Raw genomic sequence first — 16,402 nt, 5'->3', positions numbered from 1 at the left:
TCTAAGTTTAGATAGCTAATTGTTTACAAGAGTGTAGAACAGTGTACGTGTTCAGATTGGAGATCTGACAGGAGAACAGGCTTAATCTCCTGTGAAAAGGAGTCTAACGGAAAGACCAGCCTGTTAACCTAGGCTTCTGGTTTAGTTCCTGGATAATTGAGATATTTGCATGGAGCGTTTTAATAATGATGGAGTTGTATTTTGCAAGGGGAAACATTGCAGAACTTCTAATCAGATAGCTAGGTCTTGCATATACAGTAAATGGACTTACTAGGACCTATCTGTCCCAGTTCAATCATCGTTAGATTAAAAGATGCAACACTTACCATGCAGATATTAAAAATTGAATTGCATAAAGATTAAAAGAATTTTAAAAATAATCTTGAGAAGTAAAAGAAAAAAAATCTCAAAGACTGAGCTTGACAGAAGTACATTTTAAGCAAGCCATTTAATTTAATGCTTTTGGGTGTACGTAGGCTACAGGCAGTACTGTTAAATGTAGGTTATTAGAGTGTCAGAGTTAGCTACTTTCCTTCCTTCACTTACACTGAATTTGAATGCTGTTATTCTGTTGGTCATAAAGACTTAATAGTATGGGGAAGAATACTAGGACAGGTTATGTGTCATTTGTATTAATAGGCTGTCTTTTCACCGTGCTGTTTGAAGGTGTGTGCCTACGTTCTGGCTTGGGCACTGTTGCCAACTGTAATACTGATTGCCTCCTCCTGCTAACAGCGCTGGAAGAATCAAACCAGGGACACAGGGCAAGTCCTGAAAGTGCAGCTCTGTGAAAACTGAATAACTGGGCTCCCTCACCTTCATTTTATTTCATTTTGTTCTTAGTAACACTGGTTTCTGCAATGATGCAGCAACGCTGCTTCAGTTCCTTTGTGCCATTCTGGTGGTGCGGAAAATGCAGGCTAATCCTCCAGGAAAATCTTGCTACTTGTGAGTCTACATTTAAAGAAAATGTGCATTTAAAAAAACTTGATTTAAAGAAAGACAAAAGGTTTATTATATGTATCTTCAGTTATGTTAAAAAAATCTGGATTTCTTATTTTTTAATGTAAAAGTTTAACATGTAAATTAATGAGCTGATTAAAGTAATTCTCAGAGCAAAAACTCAAAATAGAGTAAAATTTAAGTTAACATTAGTCATTTAAAGTTAAAATTTATAGTGGTTGAAATACAACTACCATAAAAGCAAGTATTATAAGAAAATGCAAAGGTATCACCAGATCACAGAGCAGGTGAGGCCGGGAGGGACCTCTGGAGGTTGTCTGGTCCAGGCCTCATGCTCGGAGCTGTCAGCTGGAGTGCTCAGGGCTGGGTTGGTTTTGGGGATCTCCCAGGCACGGGGACACCACAGCCGGTCTGGGCAACCTGTGCCAGCGTTCGGCTACAAGCCCCATGGTTTTTTGTTTTTTTTTTTTTTTTTTTTTGAAATGAAATTTCTTACATTTTCATTTGTGCCTCTTTCCCCATGTCCTGCCACCAGGCAGCTTGGTTCCCTTTTCTTTACTGCCTCTATCAGACACACACCCTGCTAAGATCACCCTGAGCCTTCTCTGCTCCAGGGCAGGACAGTCCCAGCTCTCTCAGCATCTCCTCCTGTGTCAGATACTCTAATCCCTTGTGGCCCTTTGCTGGACTTGTTGCAGGACATCCACGTCTCCTGTCCTGGGGAGCCCAGCACGGGGCCCAGCACTGGGCTTGTCCCGCCAGCACTGAGCAGAGGCCTGCCAGGGGCAGCCCAGCACACTGTGCGTCCTGTATGGGATGTGGCGTGATACCGGTGTTTGTTTCCGCTGCTTTATATTCCATAACTTGGTATCTTTTCTTACTCTGGGGCTTTCAAGTGCAGTGCAGTCTAGAATTGGAGTGCATAAGGCTATAATCGAGGAATACATTTTTGAAGCATTCTGCTCAGCGTTGAATGCGCTTTTGTTAAACATCGCAGCAGGGCAAACACTTGTCTGTCTTCTGTCACCTGCCATTCTTCTGAGGCGTGGAGAGAAAAAAAAACACGTTTCAGTTACCTGTTCCACATAGGTTTTGTCTTATCTTCTTTGTTGGAGCAGTCAGTAGTTGGCATCAATTTGGACGAAAAGAACTGCAGTTAGGGAGGCCACGAGAAAGGCTCCATATTATTTCTCCAGAGCATTCTCACCACTGACGAGTTGTTTCTTGAGGCGTGTAGCTCTATTGAGAAAGCAGTCTTATGGGAACAAAAGTTTTATTTCTGAAGCAGGATTTTTATATCAATTTAAGTATTAAATGATTTGTATAGATGTCAAATACACAATAACAGCTTATCAGAAAATATGTAGAAACGTGTATAGTTGATTTTTAAATATCATTTTAGATTTCGTAAAAAAATAAGCACGGGAGCTGATGATTTAAGTAGCATTAAAATAATGGCCCATACTGGTTGTGCTCTTATCAGCATAGTTACATTTGAGTTTATGCATTTTTATTTTTTTTAACAACCAATTTCATTCTAATTTACTGAATACCAGTAACAGTGAGAATATTATTAATTTTTGCTTTTTGCATAATCATCTAAATGAATGTGCTTTTAGAGTTAAATTAATTTTGCAATATCTGTTCTTAAGCTAAATGTGAGTCAGCACCTCATAGTACATAGCCTTACCAGACTGCTTTGCTTCTCAAGCATTGCAGATTGTTTGGTGGTAGAGTGTAGGCATATCTGACAGTGTTCTGTTACCTGGTATGTTTGTACAGATTTGGTTATCTTGTTTGCTTAAGAAGTTAGCGAAATGTACCAAAATATTACTCTGTATATTACTAAAGACCATTACTATCAGTCATACTATAAAAAGATGGCATTACATGAAAAAGTGCATGCAGAACGTAGATGATGAGGCCACACTTCCAAGTCGTTCAGGACCCAAAGATGTGCATGGATGAAATTTGGCTGTTCTGGGTGTTGCCTATTAGGTTGTCTGGTGTCACTTCTTGATTCTGGAACATGAACCATGGTGTTCTTTACTGTCTGCACTCTAGCGTGACTAATTCAAGTGTTGGATGTGATGGTCTTTTATGAATTCTTCTGTCTTTTTCCCTCTTAGCCTGGATGATGGTCTGTTTTTCCAGCCAAAGCCAAGACAGTTTATGCTGTATGTTTTTCAGTGTTCAGTGTCACTCCCTCTTTTTAACATTAGAGGCTGAAGTTTGAAACTTCTCGCATTGCTGAGAATAGTTATTGATCAAGATTCTTCACCAATTTTGATTGATCACTTTCATTAGTTTTTTGTTAGTTTTGTAAGCTTTTCAATAAATGTAACTATATTTCTATTCCCTGATGGTAAACCAGAGTAGGCTCTATATTTACACTTATCTGTATGGTACATTCATGTTTGGAAGTCCTTAACTTATAGTATGCTGTGTCAAGTTGTGGCTACATTTATGATCGATAATTTAACAAAAGCTTGGTATAGACAACTGTCTCCATATAATAATATAGCTCTCAAACCCTTTGTGTGCATAGGTGAGACTGTGCCATTCCTTTCTGCTAAGCTCTTGCTTGATTCCAGTGTCCTCTGTATCAACTTACATTTGCCGATACGTTCAAAAGTTGAATTTTCAATGTTTGAATATCACTGTTGTTGCATTTATACATATGAACCATACTCTTGTTTGTAAGCCCTGTTAAATTCCCTCTCCACTTTTTGAGGTTTTTTTCTAAGCATCCAGTTATGCACAGGGCACCTTCCTGGTATAGCTATGCCAGGTGCCATTCACTCTTTATTTTGTACCATAGTAAAATTACACCTGTATTTCATCCTCACAAGTAGACTAACCTGAATTAAGTAACCAGGGACATTGCATTGCTCTTTCAGCTGTCTGGTTGGTTGGTTTAACCGCCTTGGTTAAACCTCCATTTTGTCTGGCTTTATGTAATGAATGTCATTGTCTTAATATTAAGTTGTTATTACATGTATAAAACACTAGAAAATACATATTACCAAAGTAGACCTTTGGTTACCATAGGAAAAAGTGGTCTGAGGATTAAGGGAGCGGGAAGTGTCTGAAAACTATTTCCCATCTCATTTTGCATTAAGCAGTGCTCAGTCAGACTGAAAGATCTGCCCCACAGCATCTCCATTCAAAATGATTGATAGTCATGTTGGTGGTGTGCCTGGTGAGGAATTTAGAATCGTGCAGCATCTTTACTAACGTGTTGTGGGCTGTTCTCTTAAATTGAGTAGCTGTATTTTAAGTGCTTTTAATTATTAGTAGGTAGTTAAGGTTTGTTTTCATGCTCAATCATAGAACTGCCATTTTGGAACTACAGCAATGAGGAAAGTTGTGAGGAAAGCAGTACCAAAGTCACAGATGTTATAGAAATAACACTGAGTGAAGGAAATGAATTAATAGAACTACCCATCTTAAATAGATACATGATGATATGGAGACAATTAAAAAGAATGTGATGCTTTGTTTAATGATTTGTGAGGCAGTCACATTGTAAGAAACAAATGTCTGAAAATAGTTTAGCACATCAGCCTAAAAATACTGCAATACAAAACCAAAAGACAATGCATCTCAGCATTCTGTGCAGATTAACTCTAATTAGTAGGTAGGCTGTAAAGAAAAAACATTAAGAGCAGCTTAATGAGTTCAGTAGATACATATAGATTTAAAACGTATCCTAAAGAAATAAGACTGCAGGGCTTTTTTGTTTCAAATCTGTTTTAACCAAAAAATGCTTTCCCAAAGCTCTGATATTGACTTTAATTAAAAATACAAATCTTGGTTTTCATGGTATGTGATGGAAAATTATTGTTTTATATTGCAGTAATATGTTGCTATTATTATTGAAAACTTTATGCAATTTTTAGATTTAGAGGTAAACGTTTGTTATCGTGCAATAGTTGGAAAAATGTGTGATCACTTTTTTTTCCTGAAGGTAGTTTGAAGGTCATACTTAAAAATGGATTTAATTTTTAAAATAGCTTGCACCTGAACTGTTTAGGCCAATTTTCAGTTGCATTTTACGTTTAATTATGTAAATCCGTAGGAGAGCCTTAAAAAGTTACCCTTTGTTTAATCTCATGTGTAACCTGTGCTTCGAAGTTGGCAGTTTAATAAAGGGTCAGATTTTACTTATGTGGTTAAATAGAACATAAATGTAGACATTTCACACGATGTACCATGTAAATGTAAGCCTTTGTAGTTACAAGTTTTTGTAGCTGGAGAATTGTTTTAAAAGGCATGTAATTTATTAGCTATCAGTAGCTGCTTTATTGCCTTGCCGCGCTGCAGTAATAAATAAAAGAAAGTGAGCTGATTTTACAAATGGCACACAAGGTGCACATTTTGTGAAAAAAGTCTTTTTTTAAAGAATTGGCATTAAATCCTTTTTTTGTGATGACAAAGAGGCTAAGAGTGCAAACTGTATTTTCTGTTTATCGAAAACAGAGTCTCTTTTTCTCGAGGGCATTTTTTCCTATGATCATCAAGGGATTTCAAAAGCAATAAAGTGTGGAATCATTGTTCGACTTGAACAGTATTAAAACTTAGGTTTTAATTTCAGTGAAGTAATAAGATTTGAACCTGTCTCACATTACAGCACTGTAAGGCATTTAGCAATTGTATTTTAAAGGAGGTTTTTAAAATGCAGCTCACTTGTAAGCTAACTGTCTGTCTAGTAATTAATAGTTTCTCTTCAGCAGAGGCTGTTGTGAATCATACTAAGAAATCACAGTTTTGTTAATAACAAATTATGATAATTGTAAGGATGTTAATTCCTAATTAGTTTAAACCTACAATCTTTTTTTGCCCCTTTCCGAGATTGATTTTCAAATGAAGACAAAAAAAGTAGAGATTGAGGGTTTCAGCATGCTCTTCACCTTAAAATTAAAATGAAATGATCCACATTTATCTGTGAATTTCAAGAAACTTTATTCCTTGGCCAAGAGTGTAATTTAGCTTCCTGCTAAGAGCTGATGAAGTATCTAATCCATAAACATATTTTATATGATTAATACTAATTCCTTTTTCAAAGTTGGGTGTTAAAGATAATTCTGCAAAACACCAACCATTTTCTGTACTGACCTGGTGAACCCCAGGACACTGGAACTTAATGGTATGTCCAGCAAACTGTGTGCATTTTTCCAAAGATAATTCCAGGTGCTCAAAATGTAAATATTTCCTCAAGTTGTTTGATGAAGTGTTGGCTGATAAGAGAAGAGCAATCAATGTAAATTGTAGTTGGAAATGATCATGTATGATTTTGGAGGAGGGAGGAGGGAAGTTTATACACAGGTGCATGTTCAAAACAGCCATCAGTGTTTAACATTTGAGTGGTGAGCTATGACCTTTCGTGATGATTTTGAACGGTAACTGCCTCCATTAGCCATAAGGTTTGTTTCTTTATTTTAGTAGATGGCCTAGACTGTAAATATTAGAGGATCTAAAATAAATCAACATATTATCCTAAGGATACAAAACGTAAGAGCTATTTGTGGTTAGGAACCTTTGACAGATAGTTTGGATGAGGCAGATGATTGCCCGCCTCTCGTATCTGGCTTCCATTGCTATGCCTGCAGGCAGTTTAGTGTTATAGTTGTATATTGATGTCAGGGTTACTACTGAGTGGCTAGCAATGACAGATGTCTATAATTACAGGCAATGCTTCCAGTATTTCAGAAGAGCCAGCCTATGTTGAACAATTATCTTATTTCTGGCTTGCCAAAGAGGGTTGTTCAAATTGCTAGTATTAGCTGTGGTGGCTGTAACACCTCTCCTTATGCCGTGGGATAAATGTGCAAAAAGCACTGATGTACAGCTCTGGTGCAAAACCTTTTTAAAATACGTGATATCACTAAATTTGGTATGCTTAGGGCTTGATCCTGAGGGATGCATAACACCTGCAGCTATGCTCAAGTCAGTACAATGAAATAGTTTTAGAAATAGAAATTTTAAATAAATAGCTATGATTTTTATTACTTGTCTTTAAGTGCCAAACTAATGTTGATGTTAAAGGATATCAAACGGTCAAGTTGCTTGCACGTAAGCATGCTGAGCGGGCCACTTGTTTAGATGCAATTAAGCAGCTGGATAAAATTAAGCTGGACAGGGGCAAGTAAGAATGTAGATTACTGCTACTTCAGGTTTGGGAGTTTTCTGACTCCGGTACAAGAACAAATCTATTCTTGTATTGTAATCTATATGGTATTGTTTCATTTCGATCATTTAGAGGATTTTTAAAGCAGCATTTTACTTTCTTATTAAAACAAATAGATGACTGCCTAGATGGCTTGAATCTCTGCAGTGTCTGTGTTTTCCATCAAAGCTGTACACTGCTAGAACTGTGCCTTGAAAACTAAAAATCAACGGGATGGTGTTCAAAAGTAACATCTATTAATACAAAAAGAGGCTGTGGAATTAGAAATCTCTAACAGTGCTTTACAAGAATGATAGTCTAAAGACTTTCAAAGCTAAACACCTTTTTAACAATTGGCTAAGACCTAGCAGGTAAACTGATTTCTTTTTAGAGAATGGTCCTCATGCTGCATTGGTGGTAACAGCAGTTAGTTGGTAGTACAGCTCCCGTGGCAAGTCCACCAGAATTATAGGTCTTTCTCAAGATTTTCAGAAAATTGAGGAATTGGAAAATGAATAAATAACTAAAACCAAAAGCTGAGAGGAAGTCATTGAAATGAAAAGACCAATTTCCACTTAAGAAAAGGTTTATTGCTGGCATTGCTTGGGCACTCTATGGAGCAAGAGGCAGGGAGTGAATGACACCCACACGCTGTGAATCCTCTGCTCCACGCAGCTGAGAGAGCAGGGGCCTGGAACACATCCCGTGAGGGAGCTGCTCATTCCTCGTACTGTCTGGACTCGAGGGGACACAGTATTTCAGCAGACTACCAAGGAAATAGCATCTGTAACTATGACTGAGCCACTCAGTGTACTTACTCTACAACATTCCACCTGGTTGCAATAACAATACCCTAATTTTTAAATGTTGTTTTATGGTAGGTCTCTTGTCAACTGAGGAATAACTTCATGCAGTATTTTGATTAAGCTGGCTGTGTAGGTAAGGCAGTAGATGGCGTATCATTTATGTAACTGACGTATTTCCTCTGGTTGCTTACAAACACATGCAGCACCGAGTGGGAGGACGGCCTACTTTTTGTATAGTGCAGTGCCCAACTTCATGTGCTCTTCAGAGATCCCATCTGAAACTATTTGAGGCAAGTTCTTAAGGCCTATTAAAGATTTTTTTCTTGTAGGGAGCTAACTATATAACAACAGATTATCCTCTGGGCTTAGACTCTGAGTTAGGAGTGTTTGGAGATGTTACCTTTTTAAGACAGCTAGTCAGGAGTGGAGGCTTTATGACGACCAAGGTTTCCTCTGCTGTGAACGAGATAAAAAAGTGAAGGTTTTTTAAGCCCTTAATTTGGTTCGAAGGCAAAAGTTGTTGATCTGGCACTCTGATCCATTAATTAGGGGACTAAGTTCAGTTTCTCATAGATCGTGCAATTTGGAAGCTAGATTTCTGCTGCATGTAATGGAGCTTCCTTGTGTTAAAATTTAAAATACCAGATTTCAGTTTGAAAAATCGGTGAAAATTCTGCCTGGAAAGAAACTCTTGATTAGCATGGAGCTGAGTGGGTTTTGTGCAGAGGTATTAGAGAGGTGGGGTGGCACCCCCAGGAAGCTGCTGTGGTAGCCCAGACACTGGGTGAGTTGCCTGCAGAATTGGGGTAGGCTCTGTGTGGGGAGCTGCTCTCCAGCCCAGCCACGCCAGCCTCTTCGGCAGCAGCTGTCCCCATGCAGTTGCTATCAGTTTTGGAGCAAATACGGTTAAGGTCTGGTTTTGCCCTCAGTACTCATGACAAAATACTTTAATGTTACACTGATAGTTCTCTGCAGCAAGGCCTGCAGAGCTTCAAGGAAGTTATAATATCTTAAGCATTTACGCTGTGCCTACGGGTAATAACTTTACTGTAATTTTCTGAAGATTCATTATCCAAAATCTTAATTCATTATAATAGCCCTTATGAAACATATAGAAACCAACATTTTCTTGTGTTTTCTTATTTGCACAGTGTGAGAGATTCATTGCTCTGGTTTAATTTGTTTCATGGGGTGCGTTTGAGTACATTCCATACAGTGCTGTTATTGAATTTCTGTGACTGTCATTATATAGCCATACAACCTTTAGGAACTCATATTCTGAGCTTCCCAGTTCTGTAATCTGCTTCACATTTAAGAATTGACATAATTAGCTTCTTCAGAGTTATAACGAGAGCACCAAAAAGAGAAGACCTTAAAGACAAAGCAAAGTTAAACATATCTAGGGCCAAAGAGTAGAGAAGTCAGAGAAATAAAGTTTTAGTGTAATTACCACATTATTTCTCTGTTTGAAGTTGTATTTACATGCGAATGTTTTGCTCTATAAAGTGTTGCTTCCACAATTTTATTTTCTCTTTCTTTTTGAAATGCAGCAGGCAGGGTTCAAGTAGTTGGGAAGTGTAAGGTTATGTGATTTGGATAACTGGTAAAGCTGCTAGGTGGTAAAAGATTCACTGGCTCCAGAGCTGGTGAACCTGCTGGATCCCTTAAACGCCCCAATTCAACTGAGGTGCCTTTCATTTTACAAATCTATTAACAAATCTATTTCACTATTCTGTGAAATGGAGCAAAGAGCAAGGAAGCTGGTGGATGGGATAGAAAACAAGACTTAGGAAAAGCGACTGAGGGAGGGCATTGGGGTCGTTTAGTCTGGAAAAGAGGAGGTTTAGGGAGACCCCGTTGCTCTCTACAACTACGTGAAAGGAGGCTGCAGCAAGGAGGCTGTTGGTCCCTTCCCCCAGGTGACAAGTGGCAGGATGTGAGGAACTGGCCTCAGGTTGCACCAGGGGAGGCCCAGAGTGGGCCTCAGGCAGAATTTGGTCCCGCAGAGGGTGGCCGAGCGCTGGGACGGGCTGCCCAGGGCACTGGTGGGGTCCCCACCCCAGAGGTGTGTAAGGGACGTGTGGACGTGGTGCTTGGGGACACGGCTTAGTGGAGGCACGCGGTCGGTCGGGGGTAGCTGGGCCTAGTGAGCCCAAAGGTCTCCTCCAGCCTGAGCAATTCCATGAATTTTTGATTTAATATGTTTGAAATTGTTGTTGTTGAAGGTGTTTTGCTGGTCTCTTCTTTATTGTCACTCCCATGACTATTGCCGTCACCTGTGAGTGTTGCAACCAGTGCTATTGCTTTTGGGTTGACGTGGTGGTATCAGCCCAGCTTGCTTTAAGGGCTTTGATTATGTGCTTGTACCCGTGAAGCTTACCTGACGTTGTAGCCTCATGTTACCACTTCTATGGATTTCTCACTTTAATTCATAACCGATGTACATTGAGATGATGATAGTGATGTGATATTTGACGGTTCAGAAGCTCACATTTTGTGGCGATACCACGGCGTGCTCACCCAGCGTTGTGTGTCGATGCAGGGTTTGTATTGGAGGTTACAAATCCCACAGTTGTAAGGATTTGGGAATAATTGTGTAAAGGCTTTACAGAAGTCTTAAACTGGTTGTTTCCTACTGAAAGTTAATTATCCTGCTCCTTACTCGAAGTCTCCAGGGGGAACTGCAAACATAGCCTTGTTTCTTTCTCGCTGCCAGGAGGAAGGGGGAGGCCTGGGCTGGAGGCGAGCCAGCAGGTGGGCGCCTGGGCACGTCCCGGTCCCGCAGGCGCAGCCTCCCCAGCTCCGCCGCTGCGCTCACCTTCGTGGCTCCGTGATGCGAACAAGGATGAGATCACTTCCACATGCAATTCCACATCCTTTTATGACCCCTTTCAACGGTGTTTTCCTCCTCCTTTTGAATACATAGCACGGTCTTTGTTGCTGAAGTGTTTTTTATTATTATCTGTCCAAAATGCTTTATCATTAATTTTTTATAGCGCTTAAAAGTCTAAGGGCATTTCATTGTTGTGGTTGGGGGCTGTTTGCTCTTCTATTTTTACATCCTAAGAGCGTGTTTTGGTTTGAAAATGATTTTGAAGAAGGTGTTTAAAATATCACGTTTATTTTAGCTTGCAATTTGTCACATTACAGACCGGGTAGTAGTTTTTATTACCAGCACTGTATTCATGCTGACTTGAAATGACCCTGTCACATGTGAAAACAAATCAGATTGTTGCTGTTAATGAGCTTTTCAATTTACTATTCAGTGGATCAGATAAGTGGATTTAAGAGGTAATGATCCTGCTTAGCACTCAAGCTTGGCTGTCAGATCCTAGTAGTTGTGGGAAATCCCCAGGGACAAAAGCGTTGACACAGTTCTTGATGGGATAATGGGAATCAAAGCTAATGGATGATAAAAGGAGTAGTAAGAGTTACAAGGATAATTGTGGATTAAAGCACTGCTCTTTGTCAACACTGACTGCTGGTTTAGTATTTATTTGTTAAACTCAGCCGTGGCTGAGAGCCCCGTTTGCCAACAGAGCGAGTGCTCCCGTCGCACTCGCCCGGCTGCTTTCCCTCCTCCTTCCCCCTTCTCCTTCCCCTTCTCCTTCCCCTTCCCGAGGAAGGGAATTTGGAGATGTCGCTAAAATTGCAGCTGCTCCATTTCAGCAGTGTGCTGTTTAGGGATGCTTTTTTTTTTTTTTGTTCTTAGATTGGAAGATACGACTTTTATACTTGAATATGTTATCGTAGCTGCGGTTTACTGCAAATCATAGCTTTGCATTTACAGTGTGATAATTGATATTTTGCAAGGTTTGAAAAATAGTATGTGCCGCCTTTTCATATTTTGATTGTCCTTTCGCTACTGACTTCTGTCACAGCACATTGCATTCATGCAATTACAAAAGGTGATATTTTAGCTTACAAGTTAGGTAAATAAATCCTTGATGTTGATGCAATTTCTGGTTACAGCTGCAAGTTTATTTGCTCATGCCTTCATTATGCTCCAATTTAAAACTGAAGTTTTGGGGACATGAAGATACAATTATTTTTTTGTTGGCTTCCTCAGCGGTAGGATACTGCTGGTTTGGTTTTTAACCAAAGTTGTAGCATTGCATCAGTAGCAGAACTGAAGTTGGTACAAGCAAATTTAGATACAGTTACATAGGTATTAAGTTATCTAACGTTCATTGGTATTTGTGTAGAATATATAATATCGGCGAACAAAATTGACAGCTAGATGGCACCAGGCTTTCACTGCTGGGGAGCTGAGGCTGCCTGTGCTGGGCTCGGTGCTGCGTTTCAGACCTTGGTGATACTTGACTCGATCACGTAATATGGAAGAATTACATGTAACCCATAATACTTGTTTTAGTATCACTAAAGGTTGAAATGACTGAAATGAAATGTACCGACCTGCATTTAGCCTAGTCGTAAGCAAATAGCAGTGCTACTAGAGCTCAGGCTCGAGTGAGTTGCAGAGCATTGTGAAGTTTTGCAGTGCTTATTTCCCTTTTATTTCTCAAGTTGATTTAATCCAAATAAACATTTTTATCTGAACTAAATGTTTGGCTACTAAAACTACTAAAAAAACTGCATGAAGATTACACAGTAAGTAAAAAATTACACTTGGTGTGTACTGTGTCTTTGTTATTGCATCAAAACAGCAGTGTGATCTGGTAACTGGGGTGCTGGGAAAACTCGGCTGGTAATTTCTCATGGATCTGAAGTAGAGGGAGAAAGTATACAACTAGAAGTTACTTGGCTGCCCCAGGAATGGAGAACACAAAACTGAATGCCTGAGGAGTACCTGATTTTCTAGAGTTTGTGACTGCTAGTGCAGCAACATGAAAGTGGAAGCTAAGGGACAGTGCTGAATCGTATCCCACTGAGGACAGAGACCAACAAAAGAATGTTTTCTCCGTCCCTTTGCAACTTTGGTAATAAAACACTTCTTTGAAAAGAGGCAGGTTTTTTCTGTGAACCGTAAAGTGAGTTTAATGTGAAAATTTTCTCTCTCTTTTGTGGGAAGAAATGTTTGCAAGGGCGCTTAAAAGCTGATTGGCTCCAAAATTCACAAAACACATTTTACAGTGTGTAAGTGATCTCTTACAAATGCTTTAGCTAGATTGGAACAGCAGGCATGTGTGCCTGTACTTTTCTCCTGCAAAAATAGGGAAAGGTTTTAGAATAAATTAAACTGCTGGTTCTTGTAAATGTCTATAATATGTTACTGTTGAAATGTTTATTTCCAGGTATATGCCCGAATGACAGAAGTCTTAGGAATAACAGATGACAACCAGGTTCTAGAAACATTTATGACAAAAATGTGAGTTTATCCTTGGGTTCTATTCTGTATGTATTTTGTCTTTAGTGTTTACTTTAAATCCGTGTTTTATTTTATGTTGTTAAGTTTGCCCTTTGCTAGAATAATGTCTTCTGTAAATTTTAAATATTTTAAGTAAGGAATAGCTATTTTTAAAAGCACCCTTATTTTCTGAAAGTACCGCAGGCCTCTAAATAAACACTTAGAGATAGATAGGTACTTCAGAGTGTCTGCATCACTTCTAGAAATGGCTTATGGGAGGATGAAGCTGAAATTTCATAGACGCTTGTTCAGGGACAGTCCTGGAATAAGCAGTTCCCTCCCTTCCCCACTTCTCGTTCCTGCACCCTCAGATGCCAGTAGAATTACCTGTAAAGCTTCAGCATGATTCACGGCAGGGAGCTGACCAAGTTAAGCTAATCTTTCTTTGTTTTGGGGAGGTTTGTTTGATTTGCTTTTTGGCAAGATCTGGCAAACTTTGCTCTTAGAAGTATGGATTCACATGGAAAGATTTTAAGGACTCATACTGAAGGATAAAAGGGGCATTATTGTCTGCCGTTCTCATCTCAGAGATAAGATGGTGTGTTTTTCTGTCAGACAAGTATTGCAGTACTTCTGAAGAATAAACCTAGAGAATTGCTCTTTTTCTTGTGCTTCTGTTGCAGTCTATAGGTCCAACAAAACTTCTAGGATTTTCTGTTTTATTACGTATGTCCTTAGTGAGACCTGAGAATTTCTCCTGACTGAAAAGTTCCATCTAAATCATTTTTTCTCTCTATTCAAAACAAAACGGTCTCTCCAAACAATTATGAATACCCACTAAAAAATCTGGGAAGTTCCAGGAGACAATGAGTTGTGTGTGTGCCCAGAGAAAGAGAAACGAGTACTTTAGGTCTTCATTCTATGGTGAGGAAAACATTGCATTCTGTCATTAAGTTCATGTCCCCTAAATCTGACCTATATGACCATTAAATACTTTCTGTGGACTTAGACCTACTAGGGAAGCATCTCTTCTGGCATTGCCAGGTTAGCCACGATCTGTTCGGACAGTATTAAACATGAACTTGTCTTTTGCTGCCATGACTACCAACCTTGAGAAACAATAGCAATTAAGACAAAGTCATTTGCTAACGGGGTTTAACTTCTATATGGAAAATAAGGCATACGTGTTTTGCTTCCTCTAAACCAGAAGCTGAGTGTTGCATCCTGCCCTAGGATAACGATAGTACCCATCAAACCTTGATATTTATCTGGAGAATGCTTTGTAGACAGGTAAATGAGGGTGATGAATGGAAAAATACTGATAGATACTTACTGCAGAGTTTCTGGAAGCATTTCATGTCATGGAATTAGCTAGGCTTCACTTTGTTGTTTCAAAATACAGTGAAACTTGAACGAATGAGGAAAAAGAGGGAAGAGGACTTCTGTATGGAGACCAGATGAATCAGTTTGTTCCCTCTTTCTACTCTTTCATACCATTGCAAGGAAATCCATGTTGCACTTGCTAATTGAGGAAATAGCAGTATATCATTTAACAAGTGTGATAAGTACTACATGTGTTTAGCTTCGATGTGGCTGGTTTTGCACAAGCACAGTAAATCAAGAGAAGATGGTGTTTTAATGTTGCATGGAGGTTTTTACAAGGAAAACCAGGTAAATAAAAAGCAAAACTCAGTGCTGCTTTTTAGATTACGCATTCTGTGTTTGTATTTTCTCTTACTCTGTGGCTTACTGTATTTTTTTCAAAACATGCAGTTTATGAATTGTTCATTGATCAGATTGCAGATCGTTTTCGTTTTGCAGAATGAATGTTACAGCTTGAATTGGACAATTCAGTCAGTATCTTTAAGAACTGACTGTGATGCTGTTGTCCAAACACACTCATGTTTGTGCTAATTAATAAACTAGCTTCTTCCCAGTTATAGCATGTCGATAGGAAAATCTGGGTGTGAAACCCAAACATGCTGATGCATAATCCGACAAGTAGTGTCTGATGGGGCAATCCAGTCTGGCAGCATTTTTGATGATTTGTTACTGACACTAATCTTAACACGTTTGAAGAGCAGTGGACAGGATACATGAGTGATTAAATCATTCACCTTTTTCTCTTAAAATACACTTTTAATAAAACATTAAGATGTTAACTCACCCTCATCGAATTCTGTCATTAATAGAAAACAATTTGAAATACTTTTTTGCTGTAGCTACTAGTAGCTGCAGTAGCCACTGATCAGTTTATGGTTTAGAGGTTGCATTAAATAGGTATTCTCCAAAGTACAGAAATATTTTGAGATACATCAGTGTAATAGCTGTCCTTTAGATCTGTTGACAATAGTTTAAAGTGCTGCTGTCACATCAGGTCCTAGACTTCTTATCACACTTCCAGTGGAAGTTAATGAATGTACCTTTTACTGAGTTCATCTTAAATTGTTTCTGGAGGAGTGAAGTTCTATGTAGGCAGATTATCTGTTAATGGCTGTATTTTCATCATAGTCTTAGCAGAAATTTATTGAGTACCTCTTTTAACATCACTGCCCTTGCTTGCTTTGACCATCATCTTAAAAGGTATACGTGTGACAGGGGAAAAGTCAGCTGAAAAAATACCTAGCCTCAAACCAAGTTTTTTCTAATATGCAAGGCACCTTGGGCCTTCTTAGCCATGTTCAGCAACTCTGTAGCAAGAGCAGAGCAGGTTCAAGGAGGGTTAAGCTGGGAGGAGGAAGGTGCGGGTGAAGACAGGTAAGGGGGAAGCAAGGGCTTTTGAAGGAGGCAGTAGGGCTGCAGGGGATGATGAGATTCTGGAGGGCTATGACTTAAGGTCCCAGTCTGGCTCCTTAAATTTCCTCTTGCCTAGCCTGTTCACCCAGGGTACTGGTTTTCAAAGCCACATGCTGTTCTTCTGTCTGTCTCGAGCTCTATCCTTTTTACTCCTGCTTCCCCCCAGAACAGCCATGTCACGTATTCCTCTTGGCCTGCTGGGAAGTGGCTCGAGGCCAGGACTCTTTTGGCAAGGAGTGAGGCACTGTACCCAGAAACGACAGCAGTTCTTTTCTTCTGTGGGTCCTCTTTTTGAGCAGTAGCTACCCACCTGTTTTGATCCTTCCCTGTATAGGTAAGAGGCAAGGAGACATTTAGACT

General features: G+C 39.3%; 1 protein-coding gene across 5 annotated transcripts in view; it reads left to right on the top strand.

Moving 5' to 3' along the window:
• RANBP17 (RAN binding protein 17) overlaps positions 1-16,402 on the top strand; it is a 160,077-nt gene that overhangs the window by 70,953 nt on the left and 72,722 nt on the right. For 4 of the 5 annotated variants that reach the window (XM_083798209.1, XM_083798210.1, XM_083798211.1 and 1 more), the window contains exon 15: positions 13,194-13,267. The exons of the other annotated variant lie outside the window; for it this stretch is intronic. In XM_083798209.1, coding sequence (XP_083654335.1) covers positions 13,194-13,267 — 74 coding nt within the window. The remainder of the gene's footprint in view (positions 1-13,193; positions 13,268-16,402) is intronic. 5 annotated transcript variants of the gene reach the window in all.

The sequence above is a fragment of the Anser anser genome, assembly GCF_964211835.1.
Source record: "Anser anser genome assembly, chromosome: 14".
Taxonomy (NCBI): Eukaryota; Metazoa; Chordata; class Aves; order Anseriformes; family Anatidae; genus Anser; species Anser anser.
The sequence above is the reverse complement of the archived record's forward strand: the minus strand, read 5'-3'. Positions and strand labels throughout refer to the sequence as shown.